This window comes from Phyllobates terribilis, unplaced genomic scaffold (genome assembly GCF_046119375.1).
Source record: "Phyllobates terribilis strain yellow unplaced genomic scaffold, ASM4611937v1 Scaffold_29__1_contigs__length_15306474, whole genome shotgun sequence".
In the NCBI taxonomy this organism is placed as follows: Eukaryota; Metazoa; Chordata; class Amphibia; order Anura; family Dendrobatidae; genus Phyllobates; species Phyllobates terribilis.
This window is the reverse complement of record NW_027362789.1, coordinates 12,735,057-12,753,981: the sequence shown is the minus strand read 5'-3', so window position 1 is coordinate 12,753,981 and position 18,925 is coordinate 12,735,057. Positions and strand designations below refer to the sequence as shown.

Here is an 18,925-nt window from a genome sequence, read left to right as displayed (position 1 = left end):
TTACATACAGATAATTATAGGCCGTGTGTATTTAGTCCTGTCTATTACCTGGTGATGTGAGGGGCTGGGGAACCTCCATCATGACGTCCTTGTACAAATCTTTGTGTCCTTCTAAATACTCCCACTCCTCCATGGAGAAATAGACAGTGACATCCTGACACCTTATAGGAACCTGACACATACAATGATGGCGTCATCCCCCAATCCTTAATAGTGTTACTGTATAAAGTCCCAGCATTCCCAGCAGTGTCACCTCTCCAGTCAGCAGCTCAATCATCTTGTAGGTGAGTTCTAGGATCTTCTGGTCATTGATGTCCTCATGTATCAGGGGGTGAGATGGATGCCCTGTGATTGGGCTCAGGGGTCTTCCCCATCTCTCAGACACAGGGTCCTGACAGCGCTCACTAGAGGTCTTCACTACTGTGTAATCCTGGTTATGGAGAGACATTAATAAATCTCCCTCCAGACATTTCCAGAGTCCTCACCTCTCCTGTTCTGTCCATCTGTTATTCCCATAGATAAGAATGATGTAATGTGAAGTCATCAGAATCTCTCACCTCTCCAGTAAGCCGGAAGAGGATCTCTAGGGTGAGGTGTAATATCCTCTCCGCCATCTTGTCTCCGTCCATATCCATCCTTGATGGGTAACTCTGGAAAATTCTCTTCTATAAAAGACCTGAATGAGAAGAAGATGAGCCGATGTAACATCATAAAAATCCTGTGTAATAATACAATTACTGGAGATAATAAGGGGAAACATATGAGGAGATTTATTATTTTACAGTATTTAGTTTTCTTCTTTACATCTAGTAATAAAACCTATATATTTTAGGCCACAGACAACAAGCAGTTTCTTCCTCGGAGTCTGCAGCTGAACACGTTTCTCATAGACTCATCTTCCATAACGCTAATTCTTGTCTCATTTACCGACACTGGAATCAGCATTAGTAATACTGCAGGAGATATTCATTACACGTGACATGAGAAATAACTACTTCATGATGAGGATGACATTAGACTTTCCTATATTGCAAGAAAAACACCAGAAATAAAGCAGATATTAAAATGTATCAAAAGAAAATTGATACCAACAATTCTTGTAAAAAGAAAAAAACATGCAAAAAGACATTTTCTTATTTTTAATATGTTAAACATTTAAGAAAAACAAAAAACCTCTTTTGGGCATCAGAACATAGATGTACACCGCAGGGATGGCATGGGTGCGGCTGCAATAAAATCCCTGGCAGTTTAACCACTTGCTGCTGACAGAAACAAACATGGCATCTAAGAAGGTTTGGTAGAGTTTTGCTGAATGTCCCTCCTCCCCCAAGGTCTTGATAATATGGGGCCGCCTAGTTACTACGATATATAAATGCCTAATAATGGTGTTTGGGCCTGTAATGTACAAAAGTCTATTAGGTCGGGCCAGAGGCAGCGTCCAATAAGTTACTTTTTAAAGCCCCCAGACACATCAGACTAAAGCTGCATGAAAGTTGGTTGACTATATAATGTATTTGGGGGCCTTCGGACAGATGATGTCAGGGCAGAGAAGGATCTGGGATCCTGAATTACAGAGGCTAATCTGTTTGTTCTTCCTGTAGATAATCCTCCACTAGAGGAGTCTGGAGGTGACTCTCTCATACAGACCACAGGAAAGCTGGACTATTTGTGTGATTGAGGGAGTCAGGAGAGATAGCCGTCTGCCAAATGACCGCTCAGCCACCACTTATCTCATGTGTACGGGCCGTTAGTATTACACTGACAGGCAGTGATGATACACAGCACTACAGTAGTACAGTGCATCACCGGAGCAATCAGAGGCTTGTATGTTGTATGATCGCACTAATGAGAGTGGTTTAAAAAAAGTTTAAAAAAAAGTTTAACATGAAAAAAAAATAAATCAGTTTTAGCAACAAGAAACATCCGTCACTATAGGAACAACAGACTCACTGCACAATATTGGTTGAGTCACATCCATAACAACTTTACTATACTCTACTATCCTATAGACATCCTATACACAGAGGAGTAGACTGAAATCACAGATCCCAATATAAAACATAAATATAACCATATATACATAACCCGGACCAGATGGTATGGAGATGAATGAGGGAGACCAAAGTCCAAAAATAAACTTTACTTTACAAGAACTTGATATACATCAGATAGCAGGCACAACACTTCATGGATGCTTCTTCTGTATTATGCAGAGTCAAGAACCGGTTACACGTGTCGGTACTTAACTTTTGTTACAAGCTACAACAGTCCAGCAAATCATTATAAGTAGGCCAAACATCCCCTGTGGGGACCATACGGGTAACCTTTGCGAGTACCGTTTATAAGACGCAATATATACAGGGTGGGCCATTTATATGGATACACTTGAATTAAATGGGAACGGTTGGTGATATCAACTTCCTGTTTGTGGCACATTAGTATATGGGAGGGGGGGGAAACTTTTCCAGATGGGAGGTGACCATGGCGGCCATTTTGAAGTCAGTCATTTTGGATCCAACTTTATTTTTTTTAATGGGAAGAGGGTCATGTGATACAACAAACTTATTGAGAATTTCATAAGAAAAACAATGGTGAGCTTGGTTTTAATGTAACTTTATTCTTTCATGAGTTTTTTACAAGTTTATGACCACTTATAAAAGGTGTTCAAAGTGCTGCCCATTGTGTTGGATTGTCAATGCAACCCTCTTCCACTGATCGCAACACCACAGAAGAAATGCTAGCACAGGCTTCCAGTATCCGTTGTTTCAGATGCTGCACATCTCGTATCTTGATGGTATGGTGTGGTATATGGGGTACAAAGTTAGTGGGGCCATTCTTCATCAGTGGAAACCTCAATGCCACTGGATATCTGAAATTGCTACATGATGATGTGTTGCTCTCTTTATGCACTGAAGATGGCACATTCCCTGAGTTTTTCCAACAAGATGGTGCAACACCACATTATGGGTGTCAGGTTCGAGCATTCCTACATGAACAGTTTCCTGGAAATAGGATTGGCTGTCGTGGGCCAGTTGAATGGCCACCAAGGTCTCGCGATCTGACCCCCTTAGACTTTTATCTTTGGGGTCATCTAAAGGCAATTGTCTATGCTGTGAAGATACGAGATGTGCAGCATCTGATACAACGGATACTGGAAGCCTGTGCTAGCATTTCTTCTGTGGTGTTGCTATCAGTGTGTCAAGAGAGGGAGAAGAGGGTTGCATTGACAGTCCAACACAATGGGCAGCACTTTGAACACATTTTATAAGTTATAATAATAAAGTTACGTGAAAACCAAGCACACCATTGTTTTTCTTATGAAATTCTGAATAAGTCTGATGTGTCACATGACCCTCTTCCGATTGAAAAAAATAAAGTTGGATCCAAAATGGTCGACTTCAAAATGGCCGCCATGGTCACCACCCATCTGGAAAAGTTTTCCCTCTCCCATATACTAGTGTGCCACAAACAGGAAGTTGATATCACCAACCATTCCCATTTAATTTAGGTGTATCCATAAATGGCCCACTGTGTGTGTGTGTGTATATATATATATATATATATATATATATATATATATATATATATATATATATATATATATATATATATATATATATATATTACACACAGTACAGACCAAAAGTTTGGACACACCTTCTCATTTAAAGATTTTTCTGTATTTTCATGACTATGAAAATTGTACATTCACACTGAAGGCATCAAAACTGTGAATTACCACATGTGGAATTATATACTTAACAAAAAAGTGTGAAACAACTGAAAATATGTCTTATATTCTAGGTTCTTCAAAGTAGTCACCTTTTGCTTTGATGACTGCTTTGCACATTCTTGGCATTCTCTTGATGAGCTTCAAGAGGTAGTCACCGGAAATGGTTTTCACTTCACAGGTGTGCCCTGTCAGGTTTAATAAGTGGGATTTCTTGCCTTATAAATGGGTCTGGGACCATCAGCTGTGTTGTGCAGAAGTCTGGTGGATACACAGCTGATAGTCCTACTGAATAGACTGTTAGAATTTGTATTATGGCAAGAAAAAAGCAGCTAAGTAAAGAAAAATGAGTGGCCATCATTACTTTAAGAAATGAAGGTCAGTCATTCCGAAAAATTGGGCAAACTTTGAAAGTGTCCCCAAGTGCAGTTGCAAAAACCATCAAGCGCTACAAAGAAACTGGCTCACATGAGCACAGCTCCAGAAAAGGAAGACCAAGAGTCACCTCTGCTTCGGAGGATAAGTTTATCCAAGTCACCAGCCTCAAAAATCGCAGGTTAACAGCAGCTCAGATTAGAGACCAGGTCAAAGCCACACAGAGTTCTAGCAGCAGACACATCTCTTCAACAACTGTTAAGAGGAGACTTTGTGCAGCAGGCCTTCATGGTAAAATAGCTGCTAGGAAACCACTGCTAAGGACAGGCAACAAGCAGAAGAGACTTGTTTGGGCTAAAGAACACAAGGAATGGACATTAGACCAGTGGAAATCTGTGCTTTCGTCTGATGAGTCCAAATTTGAGATCTTTGGTTCCAACCACCGTGTCTTTGTGCGACGCAGAAAAGGTGAACAGATGGACTCTACATGCCTGGTTCCCACCGTAAAGCATGGAGGAGGAGGTGTGATGGTGTGGGGTGCTTTGCTGGTGACACTGTTGGGGATTTATTCAAAACTGAAGGCATACTGAACCAGCATGGCTACCATAGAATCTTGCAGCGGCATGCTATTCCATCCGGTTTGCGTTTAGTTGGACCATTGTTTATTTTTCAACAGGACAATGACCCCAAACACACCTCCAGGCTGTGTAAGGGCTATTTGACCAAGAAGGAGAGTGATGGGGTGCTACGCCAGATGACCTGGCCTCCACAGTCACCACACCTGAACCCAATTGAGATGGTTTGGGGTAAGCTGGACCGCAGAGTGAAGGCAAAAGGGCCAACAAGTGCTAAGCATGTCTGGGAGCTCCTTCAAGATTGTTGGAAGACCATTTCCGGTGACTACCTCTTGAAGCTCATCAAGAGAATGCCAAGAGTGTGAAAAGCAGTCATCAAAGCAAAAGGTGGCTACTTTGAAGAACCTAGAATATAAGACATATTTTCAGTTGTTTCACACTTTTTTGTTAAGTATATAATTCCACATGTGTTAATTCATAGTTTTGATGCCTTCAGTGTGAATGTACAATTTTCATAGTCATGAAAACACAGAAAAATCTTTACATGGGGTGTGTCCAGACTTTCAAACTTTTGGTCTGTACCAATATATATATATATATATATATATATATATATATATATATATACACACATACACACACACACACACACACACACACACACACACACACACACACACACAGTGGCTGGTGGGGTCTGTGGGGGGAGCAGCAGCGTAGCGGGGCACAGGAGGCAGGAGCCACCCACTGCAGACTACACTGTCCCCGCTGCTAAAGAAAATGAATATCTGCCGCTCCCCACGCCCAATTAATAGCCTTAATAGCGCTCACAGTGTTGCCGCAGCACGGCTACTGCTGCGGCTCGGCGGTCACGTGTGCCCACTATTAAAGAGCATGAATATTCACTACTCGCCGCTCCCATAGGCGTGGGGAGTAGAGAATATTCATGCTCTTTAATGGCAGGCACGTGTGATGATCGAACCGCTGAAGGAGCCGCGCTGCGGCTACACTGTGATTGCTATTAAGGAGAGTGAATAGTCAAGTCAATAGCCCCAGCGTGGGGAGCAGCGACTATTCCGGCAGCTCGTTTCCCCGTGTAAGGGCATACCAGGATGGGGATTGGGAAGCCATGCATACCAGGATGGGAATGAGGGGAGTCATGCATAGCAGGATGGGGATAGGGATTGGGGTGCAATGCATACCAGGATGGAGGGGTACCATGCATACCAAGATGGAGGGGTGCCATGCATACCAAGATGGGCATGAGGAGTGCCATGCCTACCAGGATGGGGATGGGGGGTGCCATGCATTGCATATCAGGATGGGGATTGGGATGCCGTGCATATCAGGATGGGGATTGGGATGCCGTGCATACCAGGATGGGGGATTGGGATGCCGTGCATACCAGGATGGGGGATTGGGATGCCGTGCATACCAGGATGGGGGATTGGGATGCCGTGCATACCAGGATGGGGGATTGGGATGCCGTGCATACCAGGATGGGGGATTGGGGTGCCGTGCATACCAGGATGGGGGATTGGGGTGCCGTGCATACCAGGATGGGGGATTGGGGTGCCGTGCATACCAGGATGGGGGATTGGGGTGCCGTGCATACCAGGATGGGGGATTGGGGTGCCGTGCATACCAGGATGAGGTGAGACATGCATATCAGGATGAGGGATTAGAGGGGCCATGCATAACAGGAAGAGGGATAAGGGGTGCCATGCATACAAGGATGGGGAAGAGGGGTGCCATGCATACCAGGATGGGGAAGAGGGGTGCCATGCATGCCAGGATGGGGAAGAGGGGTGCCATGCATGCCAGCATGGGGAAGAGGGGTGCCATGCATGCCAGCATGGGGAAGAGGGGTGCCATGCATGCCAGCATGGGGAAGAGGGGTGCCATGCATGCCAGCATGGGGAAGAGGGGTGCCATGCATGCCAGCATGGGGAAGAGGGGTGCCATGCATGCCAGCATGGGGAAGAGGGGTGCCATGCATGCCAGGATGGGGAAGAGGGGTGCCATGCATGTCAGGATGGGGAAGAGGGGTGCCATGCATGCCAGGACAGGGATGAGGGGTGCCATGCATGCCAGGACAGGGATGAGGGGTGCCATGCATGCCAGGATGGGGATGAAGGGTGCCATGCATGCCAGAATGGGGATGAAGGGTGCCATGCATGCCAGGGTGGGGATGAGGGGTGCCATGCATGCCAGGGTGGGGATGAGGGGTGCCATGCATACCAGGATGGGGATTGTTGGGGTTTCGTGCAGGATGGGGGATTGGGGTGCAATGCATACCAGGATGGAGGATTGCCATGCATAGCAGGAGGGGGGATGAGGGCCACGTATAACAGGAAGGAGGGGGCCATATATACCAGGATGGGGGTTATGAACAGAATTGGGGGACATTACCCCTATAACAGTGTCAGCAGCAGACCCCATCTCCCTTAACGGTGCATCATGACCACATTTTTTGCTTAATTTTTTTTTCTATTTTCCCTTTCTATAGGTGCGTCCTATGGTCCGGTGTGTCTTATAGTGCGAAAAATATGGTACCTCACTGGCTGAGGTGTATCTGTACGACTCCTCACTGGTACTCTCAAAGTACATTCAATGAGGGCTACATGCTCCTTGCTGTGGCATTTCATCTTCAGTTCTTCGTAGGAGAACTCATGTCCCAGTTTGGCGACACTGTAGCTTCCTCTCCAGACAATTGTTTGCTTAAATCCTGTTAGTCTAAGATAAGGAATCGTCCTTATCATTTCCCTTCCGCTGACATCCCCACTATCATCATGGGTGACTTCAACATCCCCATTGACACTTCCCTCTCAGCTGCCTCTAAGCGTCTATATCTCACTTCCTTTTTCGGCCTCGCTCAATGGTCCTCCAAAGACACACACAAAGATGTCCACACTTTGTACCTCATCTTCACCCGCCTCCGTTCCCTATCTAACCTCTCTAACTCACCTCTCCTTCTTTCTGACCACAACCTACTTACATTCTCTTCCCTCTCCTCTCCAGGTGCAGAATCCCCACTCCACAAACCTGCACACCCTCACAGAAATCTTAAACACCTTGATCTACATTCACTTTCTGAGTCTCTTCTCCCTCTTGCAAACATAAGTTCCTTACACAATGCAGATGCTGCCGCTTTATATAACACCACTATATCTGCATCTCTCAAATCGGCTTCCCCTCTCAGACATACCAAAGCTCACAAAATTAAAAGGCAACCCTGGGACACTAGCCTGACTAAAGAACTGAGGTGGGCTTCCAGAGTTGCTGAGTGGAGATGGAAAAGATCCCACTCCAAAGAGCACTTCATCACAATCAAACAGTCCCTCAATACTTTCAAGTCCACACTCACTACAACGAAGCAAACATACTTCTCATCTGTCATAGCTTCCCTTTCTCACAACCTTAAACAGCTATTCAACACTTTCAATTCTCTCCTCCATCCCCCAGCACATCCTCCTCTCCAATCAACTTAGCTGAAGACTTTGCCTCATTCTTCAAGCAGAAGATTGATAACATCAGAGAATGCTTTGGCCGACAACCCCCACAGCCCCTGCTCATATCTACTCAGCCCTCCTCCTCCAAAACCAGCTTCTCCGCCATCACGGAAGATCAACTTTCCACTCTACTCTTAAGATCACATCTCACCACAATGACTGCTCATTCTCCCTAGTCCCGCAAGCTAGCTGCCCCTGGGGTAACCTTGGACTTTCTCGCTATTCCCCAGCCTCTCCCCTCTGTCAATCCCTTCACTGGTACCCCATTACCCAGAGACTCCAGGACAAAGCCCTACCCATGACATACAAAGCCATCCACAACCTGTCTCCTCCATACATCTGTGACCTAGTTTCCCGGTACTTTTCTACACACAACCTCCGATCCTCACAAGATCTCCTTCTCTACTCCACTCTCTGCTATGCTCTCGCCTTGAAATCCGGATTCACCAGGTAGACCAAAAATTTGTATTTCTCACTTAATTATCCCTATCTGACTCATCACCAGGAAATTGTTCTCCTTTATGCCCATGTAGCTCAGAATGAGGCTCCAACACAATATAATGGAACCCACAAAGTATGATGGCCCCCATAGCCCCTCATAAAGTATTATGGCTACAATAGCCTGCTAAACAAAATGAGGACACGCACTCAATATGGAGGCCATTAAAGTCCATCAAAGCGCCCAACACAGTTTAATGGCCCCCACCAGCCGCCCACTCTGTATGAGAGCCCCAACAGCCCTTCAATTAATATGGTGCCCCCATAATTCCTGATATTAAGAAAAAAAACACACACACTCTACTCAACCAACCCCGTTCCCGGGTGCACTCCTCCGGTCTGTGCAGTGTGAGTACTGAGGCTCCATACTACAGGTGTAATGTAGTGACATCATTGTGCCTGCAGTGCACAGAGACTCAGATTCACAGGCGAAGGCTGAATGATGGATCAGGGAGCTTTCGACTTCCTGATTCATTATCCTATTCAATAGTATTACCATCACGAGAATGTGGATATAGCTGAAATTTTGATGATTGGGAAGAAGAGGGTGCCCGTTGCTGACCCGCACCGAGCCCTCTCAATTCATAGGCCTTATAGTGGCCACATGGGCTGCCACTATGGATGATATGCCCCTGCCTATCCAACTATTGTGTGGTAAATATTTCATAGGTTCTGGGTTCATTAGTATCTGCACCAAGAATGGTGCTGAGTTTTTAATAATTGCCGTGGAGTAGTCGGTGAGATGGGTGGTAAAAAATTGTGTGTCTAATGGGTAGTACTGCGGGCAACCCTCTGCCCCCCAAATTAAAATATATGCACTAAAAACTCGACTAACAACATATATATACTTAAAACTAGCAAAACTACAAGCTGAATGGCTTACGCTATCCTGTACCTAAACAAAACGGTTACACCTAAGAGACGACAATGGCATCCCCACACACGGTGGCTGTCCCTCATAAGCCCTAGATAACCCTGATATATATATCAAAAGATACACGGATACATTAAATAGGACCACGTATGTCTCAAGGTATATGTAAAGGAAAGGGTATGGTACTCTTCAGAGAATCTTTAAATAATCCGCCATCAACGCATTTCCCCAACAGGTTCATCAGGAGGCTTGATACAGGGATGATAATTCATGATGTTCAGCATAGTGTGCCTAATAGCCAGGTAGGTGTCCATGTATAAATATCCCACTTCATCCAAAACCCCTCCCAGACTAGGAGGCTCATTCCCATTCCTAGAGGTGAATTGTCATAAGATATATAGAATAGAGTCTGTCTACAATAATGTACTGCACTTGCGCTTCTTCTCACACGCAAGAGGTCCGATAATGTCCATCTCCTAGTGTGCATGTCCGGAAGTGACGTGCTATAAAGTTTAACGGCAGATAAAGTGATTGCTGCCACGCTACTCATACCCTTCACTGCGCATGACCGTAGTTATGCATTCCACGCCGGAGAGCATCTAGGGTCATTGTCTGCGATTGTGCATGTCCGGACGTGTGCATTCTACGCCGGAGAGCATGCTGAATCTGGATTGCATTCCTCCCATATAGAAAAGTCCTGTCTCTGAGATCAGCGTCATGGGAGACTAAAAACAAGTATTGCACATCCTCCCATCATGCAATAGGCATGTAGATCCACTTTATCACTGCATAAAATATGGGATGATGGCCCACAGTATATTCCTAAATGGCCAAATTTGACCCCTATTACATAATTGGAGATATACAATGATCACCGCACTTGTTAATTACTAAATAGTATATGTGTGATATAACTGATAAGAACTAATTCGGATATAGGAGCTCAGATATCTTGATGAAGTACAACAATATGTGAACCCCATTCACAGGGAACTGAGTAGAAATGGGTAGAGTATAAAATCCAAAAATGTAATCCAGAATGGGGCTGTATTCACACAAAACAGGCATAGGAAATTTGCTCATCAAGTCCCTTAGGGGCCAGTGAATCCAGTATGGAAATCCACTCTCTTTCCTTTTTGATATATCTATTGTGATCACCTCCTCTGACACTGGGTTTAACCACCGCAACGAAACAAAAGGAGATGTTTCACCTCAATGTGCACTGTTCATGTGTCTCACTAATTGGGGCATCCTGACCATGGCATAAATTACCCAAATGCCCCCTTCCCCACCCTCATCCTAGACTCCCTCTTGGTCGTGCATACATAATCTAGGGGGCAGGTGCATGTGGCCACATATACAAGTCCTGAGGTTTTACAGTTGGAATAATCCCTCTGGAAAAAGATTTTACCTGTAGAGGAACTCAAGAAAGATTGTACAGTACAAGGTCTCATAGAAAGATTGTACAGTACATGGTATCATCCAATTACATGTACAACTTTATCCACATCTAAAGAAACCACAGATTCTTCTATCTAGCCATGTCCCCTTGGGTGCAGGTTTTTATAGAAACCATGCACTAAACGGTCCCTAATTGACCAACCCTTTCTGAAAGTTATTGTGGGAGTAATCCCACAGCACCGTCAGGTCCCGGTTGGTCAGGGTTTTCTGAGGATATTAAAGATATGGTTACTCTGATTGTGATAAATTCCTATTACTCCTGTTATCCCATCTTTTCTTGGTCTCTTGGTTAGGTATGGAGGAGTGTCTGTCTCTCCCAATTTTCTGCAAACAAACGTGTGGAATCCAAAATGTACTGTGGGTACCTTTTCCATGAATATGGTGTTCATGTCTATTGCCTGTATATAAAAATCTGTAACATTAGAGCTGTCTCTTCTCAACCGTAAAAATTGGCCCTTGGATATTGCTTTTTTTAAGGAGGATGGGGTGGTGGGTATCCCACTTCAATAGTTTATTAGTGCTTGTAGGTTTATGGTAGATGAGTGTCCCTAGGGTCCCATCTCGTACTTTCTTGATTGGTACATCCAGGAAAGGCAACTGGTAATATTTAAACTCTTTTATAAATCTCAGGCCCACTGTATAGATATTGAGTTCCCAGACAAATTCAAGAAATTGCTCACTCGTCTCTGACCAGATGATAAAAATGTCGTCAATATATCAAATATCATACCCCAATATATGGCTGCCACCACTTATGATCATCCCTGAATATTGTGGTTTCCTCCCACCAGCCCAGGAACAGGTTATCATACGAGGGGGCACAGCGGCTCCCCATCACAGTACCCCTGAGCTGGTGGAAGTACTTCCTGTCAAAAAGAAAGAAGTTATGTGTAAGAGTGAATTTTAGAAGATCCTCCATGAAGTCATTATGTCTGCTACACTCTATTGATCTCGATTTCAAGAAATGTCTTACTCCTGATACCATCATCATGCGGAATATTACTGTACAAAGCCTCGATATCTAGTAAGGCCTGCTCCCCTACATGCAGATATACATGCTCGAGGGTCTACATGTAGGGGAGCAGGCAGAGGGAAAACCAACTCCAGAGGGATTATTCCAACTACAGGACCTCAGGCGATACTATGGGAACATTATACTGTGTGCGGGCATCATACATCCTGCATAAGGGGCATAATGGGGGCATTATACTGTGTGGGGGCATCATACATCCTGCATAAGGGGCAAAATGGGGGCATTACACTATGTGGGGGCATCATACATCCTGCATAAGGGGCATAATAGGGGCATTACACTGTGTGGGGGCATCATACATCCTGTATAAGGGGCATAATGGGGGCATTACACTGTGTAGGGGCATCATACATCCTGCATAAGGGGCATAATGGGGGCATTACACTGTGTGGGGACATCATACATCCTGCATAAGGGGCATAATGGGGGCATTACACTGTGTGAGGGCATCATACATCCTGCATAAGGGGCATAATGGGGGCATTACACTGTGGGGGCATCATACATCCTGTATAAGGGGCATAATGGGGGCATTACACTATGTGGGGGCATCATACATCCTGCATAAGGGGCATAATGGGGGCATTACACTGTGTGGGGGCATCATACATCCTGCATAAGGGGCATAATGGGGGCATTACACTGTGGGGTCATCATATATCCTGCATAAGGGGCATAATGGGGGCATTACACTGTGGGGCCAGTAAAGGGGCCCTGTACTATGAGAACAATACGTTTCCCCACTTCCTGTCTCCAGAGTTGGGTCGTATGTATCTATTACAGGAAACAGAACAAAAACCTTATGATAAATATAAAGGGGCAACACAAGACCCCAAAAGAGTCTCCGTGCTGAAGGGGTTAATGCCCCCTGCGCCCAGTAATGGGGGTCTCCACATACCTCCACCTGCAGAGCCGCCACCACATATATGGCTGCTCTGTGCGCACAGGAGCTGTGATGAGGTCACAGGAGGGGAGGAGTCAGGGGTCACATGATCAGGGGCCTCAGTGGATGCAGGACTCTGCTGTGCTGGTTGTCATGGTGCTGGATGAGCTGAAGTTTATGTGTGGGGTCAGGAGGGGTTAACAGTGTGGATGTAGCAGAGCCGCGTGTGTACGAGGTGTACGGAGCAGAGCCGCATGTGTACGAGGTGTACGGAGCGGAGCCGCGCGTGTACGAGGTGTACGGAGCAGAGCCGTGTGTGTACGAGGTGTACGGAGCGGAGCCGCGTGTGTACGAGGTGTACGGAGCAGAGCCGCGTGTGTACGATGTGTACGGAGCGGAGCCGCGTGTGTACGAGGCGTACGGAGCGGAGCCGTGTGTGTACGAGGTGTACGGAGCGGAGCCGCGTGTGTACGAGGTGTGCGGAGCGGAGCCGCGCGTGTACGAGGTGTGCTGAGCGGAGCCGCGCGTGTACGAGGTGTGCGGAGCAGAGCCGCGCGTGTACGAGGTGTGCGGAGCAGAGCCGCGCGTGTACGAGGTGTGTGGAGCAGAGCCACGCGTGTACAAGGTGTACGGAGCAGAGCCTCGCGTGCGGAGCAGAGCCTCGCGTGTACGAGGTGTACGGAGCAGAGCCCCGTGTGTACGAGGTGTACGGAGCGAAGCCGCATGTGTACGAGGTGTGCGGAGCAGAGCCGCGCGTGTACGAGGTGTGCGGAGCAGAGCCGCGCGTGTACGAGGTGTGTGGAGCAGAGCCACGCATGTACAAGGTGTACGGAGCAGAGCCTCGCGTGTACGAGGTGTACGGAGCAGAGCCCCGTGTGTACGAGGTGTACGGAGCGAAGCCGCGTGTGTACGAGGTGTACGGAGCCGCGTGTGTACGAGGTGTACGGAGCGGAGCCGTGTGTGTACGAGGTGTACGGAGCGGAGCCGCGTGTGTACAAGTTGTATAATACTCACCTTATTGCCTATTCTCCGATGCTCATGTCACCTGTAAAGGAGAAAAAATTATAAACCACCATAATACTCGCCTGTCGGGCGTAATCCACCATTCACTGATGTGACTGCTCTACACAACAGCCGGCTACACACTACCTGTCATTTATTTATTGACACACTGAGACTGCGTGTGTCAATGTGTAGCCGGCTGTCATGTAGAGTGACTGCTGATGTGGATTACGCCGACAGGTGATTATTATAATTTTTTTATTTGTTCTTGTTTACAGGGGACAAGGGCATCAGTCATTAGGTGTTATACTTACCTAACTCTGTTTTTTATTTTTAAATAAATGTGTAAAATGGTGTGGACTTTTATTTCAAATAAAGGAATGTATTCAGGCTGTGTGTTTATTTCCAAACTTTCTATTGGGTTACTAATGGGGGCTTCTAATAGAAATGGAAATAGAAGTGCCGTGAGAAAGTTCACCGGAGTTGATCAGCTGATGAACCCCGGTGATTTCAGTTACGACACCACCACTGCGGTGTCAGTGTGTAGCCAGCTGTCTTGTAGAGCAGTCACCGATGTGACTGCTGATGTGGATTACACCAGACAGGTGAGTATTATGGCAGTTTGTAATTTTTTCTCTTTTACAGGGGACAGTGCATCGAAGATTAGGCGTTAAAGGTGAATATTATAATGCTTTTTTTTTTAGAATAATAGTAATAATAATAATTTTTATTTATATAGCACCAACATATTCCGCAGCACTTTACAATTAAGCGGGGACATGTACAGACAATAAATTCAATACAAGCTAAGACAGTTTAAACAGTTACATTAGGAGTGAGGTCCCTGCTCGCAAGCTTACATTCTACAAGGGAATAGGAGGGACACAATAGGTGGAAAGTGCTTGTTATTTCAGGTCTGGCAATTATAATAAATAGAGATTTTCGTATAAAACTGCATGATCCGGTCATCAGCCTGTATGTTTAAGTGCAATAATCAAGTATCGAGTGCAGTTATCGTGTGCATGGAGGGTGTGGAAACAGATTAATGGTAGGGAGGAGACAGATGAATGGTCTTTTTTTTCTCTTTTCCAGGGGACAAGGACATCGGGGATTAAGTATTAGGTGAGTATAACTGTGTTTTTTCTTTCAATATTTATTTATTTTAATTTTTTCTTTCTGTACTTGGAGCAGAGGTGCCGGCTGAAGCCTATTCCCATCAGCGGCCCTTTCTCTCGCTGTAGCGAGATACCTTGCCTACAACAGGCATAGGCTGATGGGAGTAGTAAACTCTAATCAGCCGACGCCTGTGACCAGCGGTAAGCTTTTTATCGACGGTCACAGCTGTGGGCCTAAGCTATCAGAACCTGCAGTTCTCTGACCCGTGGTAATGATTTTACTGCCAGTCAGAGTCCATGTTTCCCACACAGTCACGCAGATGACAGCATGGGAAACCACAGATGTTCGGGCATCTCCATTTATATGAATGAGGTTCAGGTTCAGATACCGTTCGGGTACCCAAACCACCAAACCAAAGTTTTTTTTAGATGTTCAGCAGGACCTGCCGAACCCGAACATCCACGGCATCGCTCATCACTACTCGTCAGTTAAAGGTGCACAAATCTCTCCTGTAATGTGTTCAACCTCAAGAATTTATTTTTCCTTTCAGTTACAGTAAGCAGAGTGTAGCGTCGGCGTCCCTGCCTCCTGCTAGGCAGGGACGCTGTTCCCCTCACCTCTCCGCTCCGTGCCCGGCGTCTTCCTCCCGCTCTGCTGTCAGCGCGTGCTCCTCCCCGGTCACTGTGCTTAGGGCGCGCGCGCTTCCCCTCTCTTAAAGGGGCCGCGCGCGCCGTCCTAAGGAGTCCCTGGCCAATGGCCGGGGGATCTCTCCATATATAAGGCACCTCCTCCAAAATGGAGGTGCCCGAGCAATGTTGTAGCACAGTTCATCACTCTGCTTCAGCCCTCAGGTCCGTTTCCAGTTACCTGCCAGTTTCCTGTCTGCTACCTGCCTGCTAGCCTACCTGGAGGCTCCGCCATCACGTGCTGTGACCACCTGCCTGTCCAGAGACTCTTGCCCGCTCACCTGGGAGCGCTCACCTGCTACCTGTCTGCTAGCCTACCTGGAGGCTCCGCCGTCACGTGCTGTGACCACCTGCCTGTCCAGAGACTCTTGCCCGCTCACCTGGGAGCGCTCACCTGCTACCTGTCTGCTAGCCTACCTGGAGGCTCCGCCGTCACGTGCTGTGACCACCTGCCTGTCCAGAGACTCTTGCCCGCTCACCTGGGAGCGCTCACCTGCTACCTGTCTGCTAGCCTACCTGGAGGCTCCGCCGTCACGTGCTGTGACCACCTGCCTGTCCAGAGACTCTTGCTCGCTCACCTGGGAACGCTCACCTGCTACCTGCCTGCTAGCCTACCTGGAGGCTCCGCCGTCACGTGCTGTGACCACCTGCCTGTCCAGAGACTCTTGCTCGCTCACCTGGGAGCGTCCACCTGCTACCAGCCTGCTAGCCTACCTGGAGGCTCTGCCGTCACTTGCCGTGACCACCCGCCTGTCAAGTGACTGTTCCGGTCACTTGCCGTGACCTCCTGCCCGTTTACCCAGAGACTGTCCCGGTCACTTGCCGTGACCTCCTGCCCGCTTACCCAGAGACTCTCCCGGTCACTTGCCGTGACCACCTGCCCGTTCACCCAGAGACTGTCCCTGTCACTTGCTGTGACTACCTGCCCGTCTTCCCTGGGCGCCACCCGCTTCCTTACAAGGACCGCCCCCTTGTATAGTAGCTCAGAGGTTCCGCCTCCCAGACCCGTCACACAGAGGAACATGTGCGGGCTGGATCTTATGGATATATAAGGCCAGACAGGAGATAGGTAAAGATAAATCATTCCATTACTCTCATCAGTGTAAGCAATCAGCAATCATTCCATTACTCTCATCAGTGTCTTAGGGGCCTCAAATAGGCTATGTGCGCATGATGCGGATTTGAAGCAGAAATTTCCTCAGCGTTTTTGCCTCTCCCTGGCAGAAAAAATGCATGCAGATTTTACATGCGTTTTTGCATGCATTTTTTTAAGCGTTTTTGTACATCGATGAATGCTTTTTGGAGCTAAATAAAGTTATTTGGTGGGACATTGCTTAAACCCTTGGATTACCATAAGAATTGGGGTGAGTATATTGGTTCATTTAAATTATTAAAGAATGGGTCTGTTGTATTTCAAATAAAGTGTTTATACTGTGTCTGTGTGTTTTTTTAACTCTTTACTTTAATTTAATTAAGTGTGGTCATGAAAAGGTCTGATTGACACCTTGACACGACCAAACAAAAGAGCTAGGTGTCAGCTAGTCCCATTCACCCAATCTTCATTAGCATTTCTATTCATGTAATTTATGAGGTTGCTGTGAGCTGCTAATTTTAGCCTGGGAAGGTGCCATTAGGCAGATATGGTCCTTGGCCATAATTAACATCTCACAGCTGGTTCGTTAGCCACTATGTCCCTTCGATCAGCACTCAGCAGTGCTTTGGACACAACATGTTGTTGTTGCGTCCAAAATGCCGCACTTTTGTTGTCGGTGCATGTGAATCCACCGCATATAATGACACTTCAATCGGTTAAAATCTGCAGCGGAGACTGGCGTGTCCAACTACAGAAATTGACATGCTGTGCTGAGTTTGGGTACGTGGCTACTGTCAGGAGCCGCTGCAGGTTTGGAGCTGAGTGTTTATATAGCATCGAACCCACAGTGTCCAGATGTTACAGTATAGTGGATGGGATCTCTGGAAATCCCATGTCCACTACCAGAATGACAATATTTGTGGACTACGTTGCGGCAGATGGGCTTTGGTGACAAATTTATAAAATGGGTGCAATTGCTTTATTCGGCCACATTTGCCAAAATAAGAGCGAATGACTCTATGTCTAATCAATTTTTCTTGCACAGAGCTAGAAGACAAGAGTTCCCCCTGTCTACCTTATTATTTGCAATAGCAATTGAACCTTTAGTGGCAGTAATTAATAAAACGTCTGAGATAAATGGATTTAAATATGGGACCAAGGAAGAGAATGTGGCGTTGTATGCCGATAATTTACTTTTATTCCTAGGGGATGCTCGGGAGTCTATGCAGAGCACAAAGGCAAATATTTCTAGTTGATTTATTCCTTCTAAAGACCATACTAAGCATTAGGGGGCACTCAATAAAGGTGGAACAATGGCCATTCCAGCAAACAGAAGAGGGTTCTTTAGTCAGTCAGACTGTGGATTGCCCTACCACAAACAGTAGTAATGGCAGACACTATAACAACTTTTAAAAAGGGCTGGATGATTTCCTCAGTACACATAACATTGTGTGTTATAGATAATTTAGTGACAACAAATGTAGAATTGAAGCAGAAAGGTTGAACCTGATGGACCTAGGTCTATTTTCATCCTATGTAAGTATGAAACATCCCCATGTTTCAGTATGGCGACCTCCACACGAAGATATTTAGGACCTATGTGAGAAAATTCACCAAAATGAGGATGAAAACCATAATTTAAATAAAACGGCAAGAGTCCAGTAGACTGATTGATCCGAATGTTAAAGGTGAACTCAGCAAGAAGCAAGAATGAAGACCAGTCCTCCTGCTGAGCCGCAACAAAGCACCTTAAAATGTGTTCTAAAGATTGACTGGCTCTTACTTTCTGACCTTTGGTTTCAGGGTGGTAGGCACAGGAAAATGTCAAGTTAATCCCCAGTTTTTTACAAAAAGCTCTCCAGAATTTGGAGACAAATTTCACTCCCTTAGCAGATAAAATGTTAAGAGGAATTCCATGCAATCTCTATGACAAATAAACAAGGCGTCTCAGCATTAGGTAACCCTGACAAAGGAACAAAATTAGCCTGCTTTCTAAATTGTCAACAACCACCCAAATAATAGTCTTACCACCAGACAGAGGCAAATCCGTGATGAAATCCATGGACAGATGAGTCCACTAATTTTCT

At 46.1% G+C, this 18,925-nt stretch overlaps 1 protein-coding gene across 1 annotated transcript; it reads right to left on the bottom strand.

Moving 5' to 3' along the window:
* Nucleotides 1-31: 31 nt before the first annotated feature.
* Nucleotides 32-13,015, bottom strand: LOC141178712 (gastrula zinc finger protein XlCGF66.1-like). Its single transcript, XM_073660589.1, has 4 exons — nt 12,957-13,015; nt 558-676; nt 254-430; nt 32-172 (listed from the first exon to the last, which is right to left on the bottom strand). The coding sequence occupies exons 2-4, from the start codon at nt 633-635 to the stop codon at nt 32-34; spliced, it is 396 nt and encodes a 131-aa protein (XP_073516690.1). The 5' UTR covers nt 636-676; nt 12,957-13,015.
* Between the last annotated feature and the right edge of the window lie 5,910 nt (nt 13,016-18,925).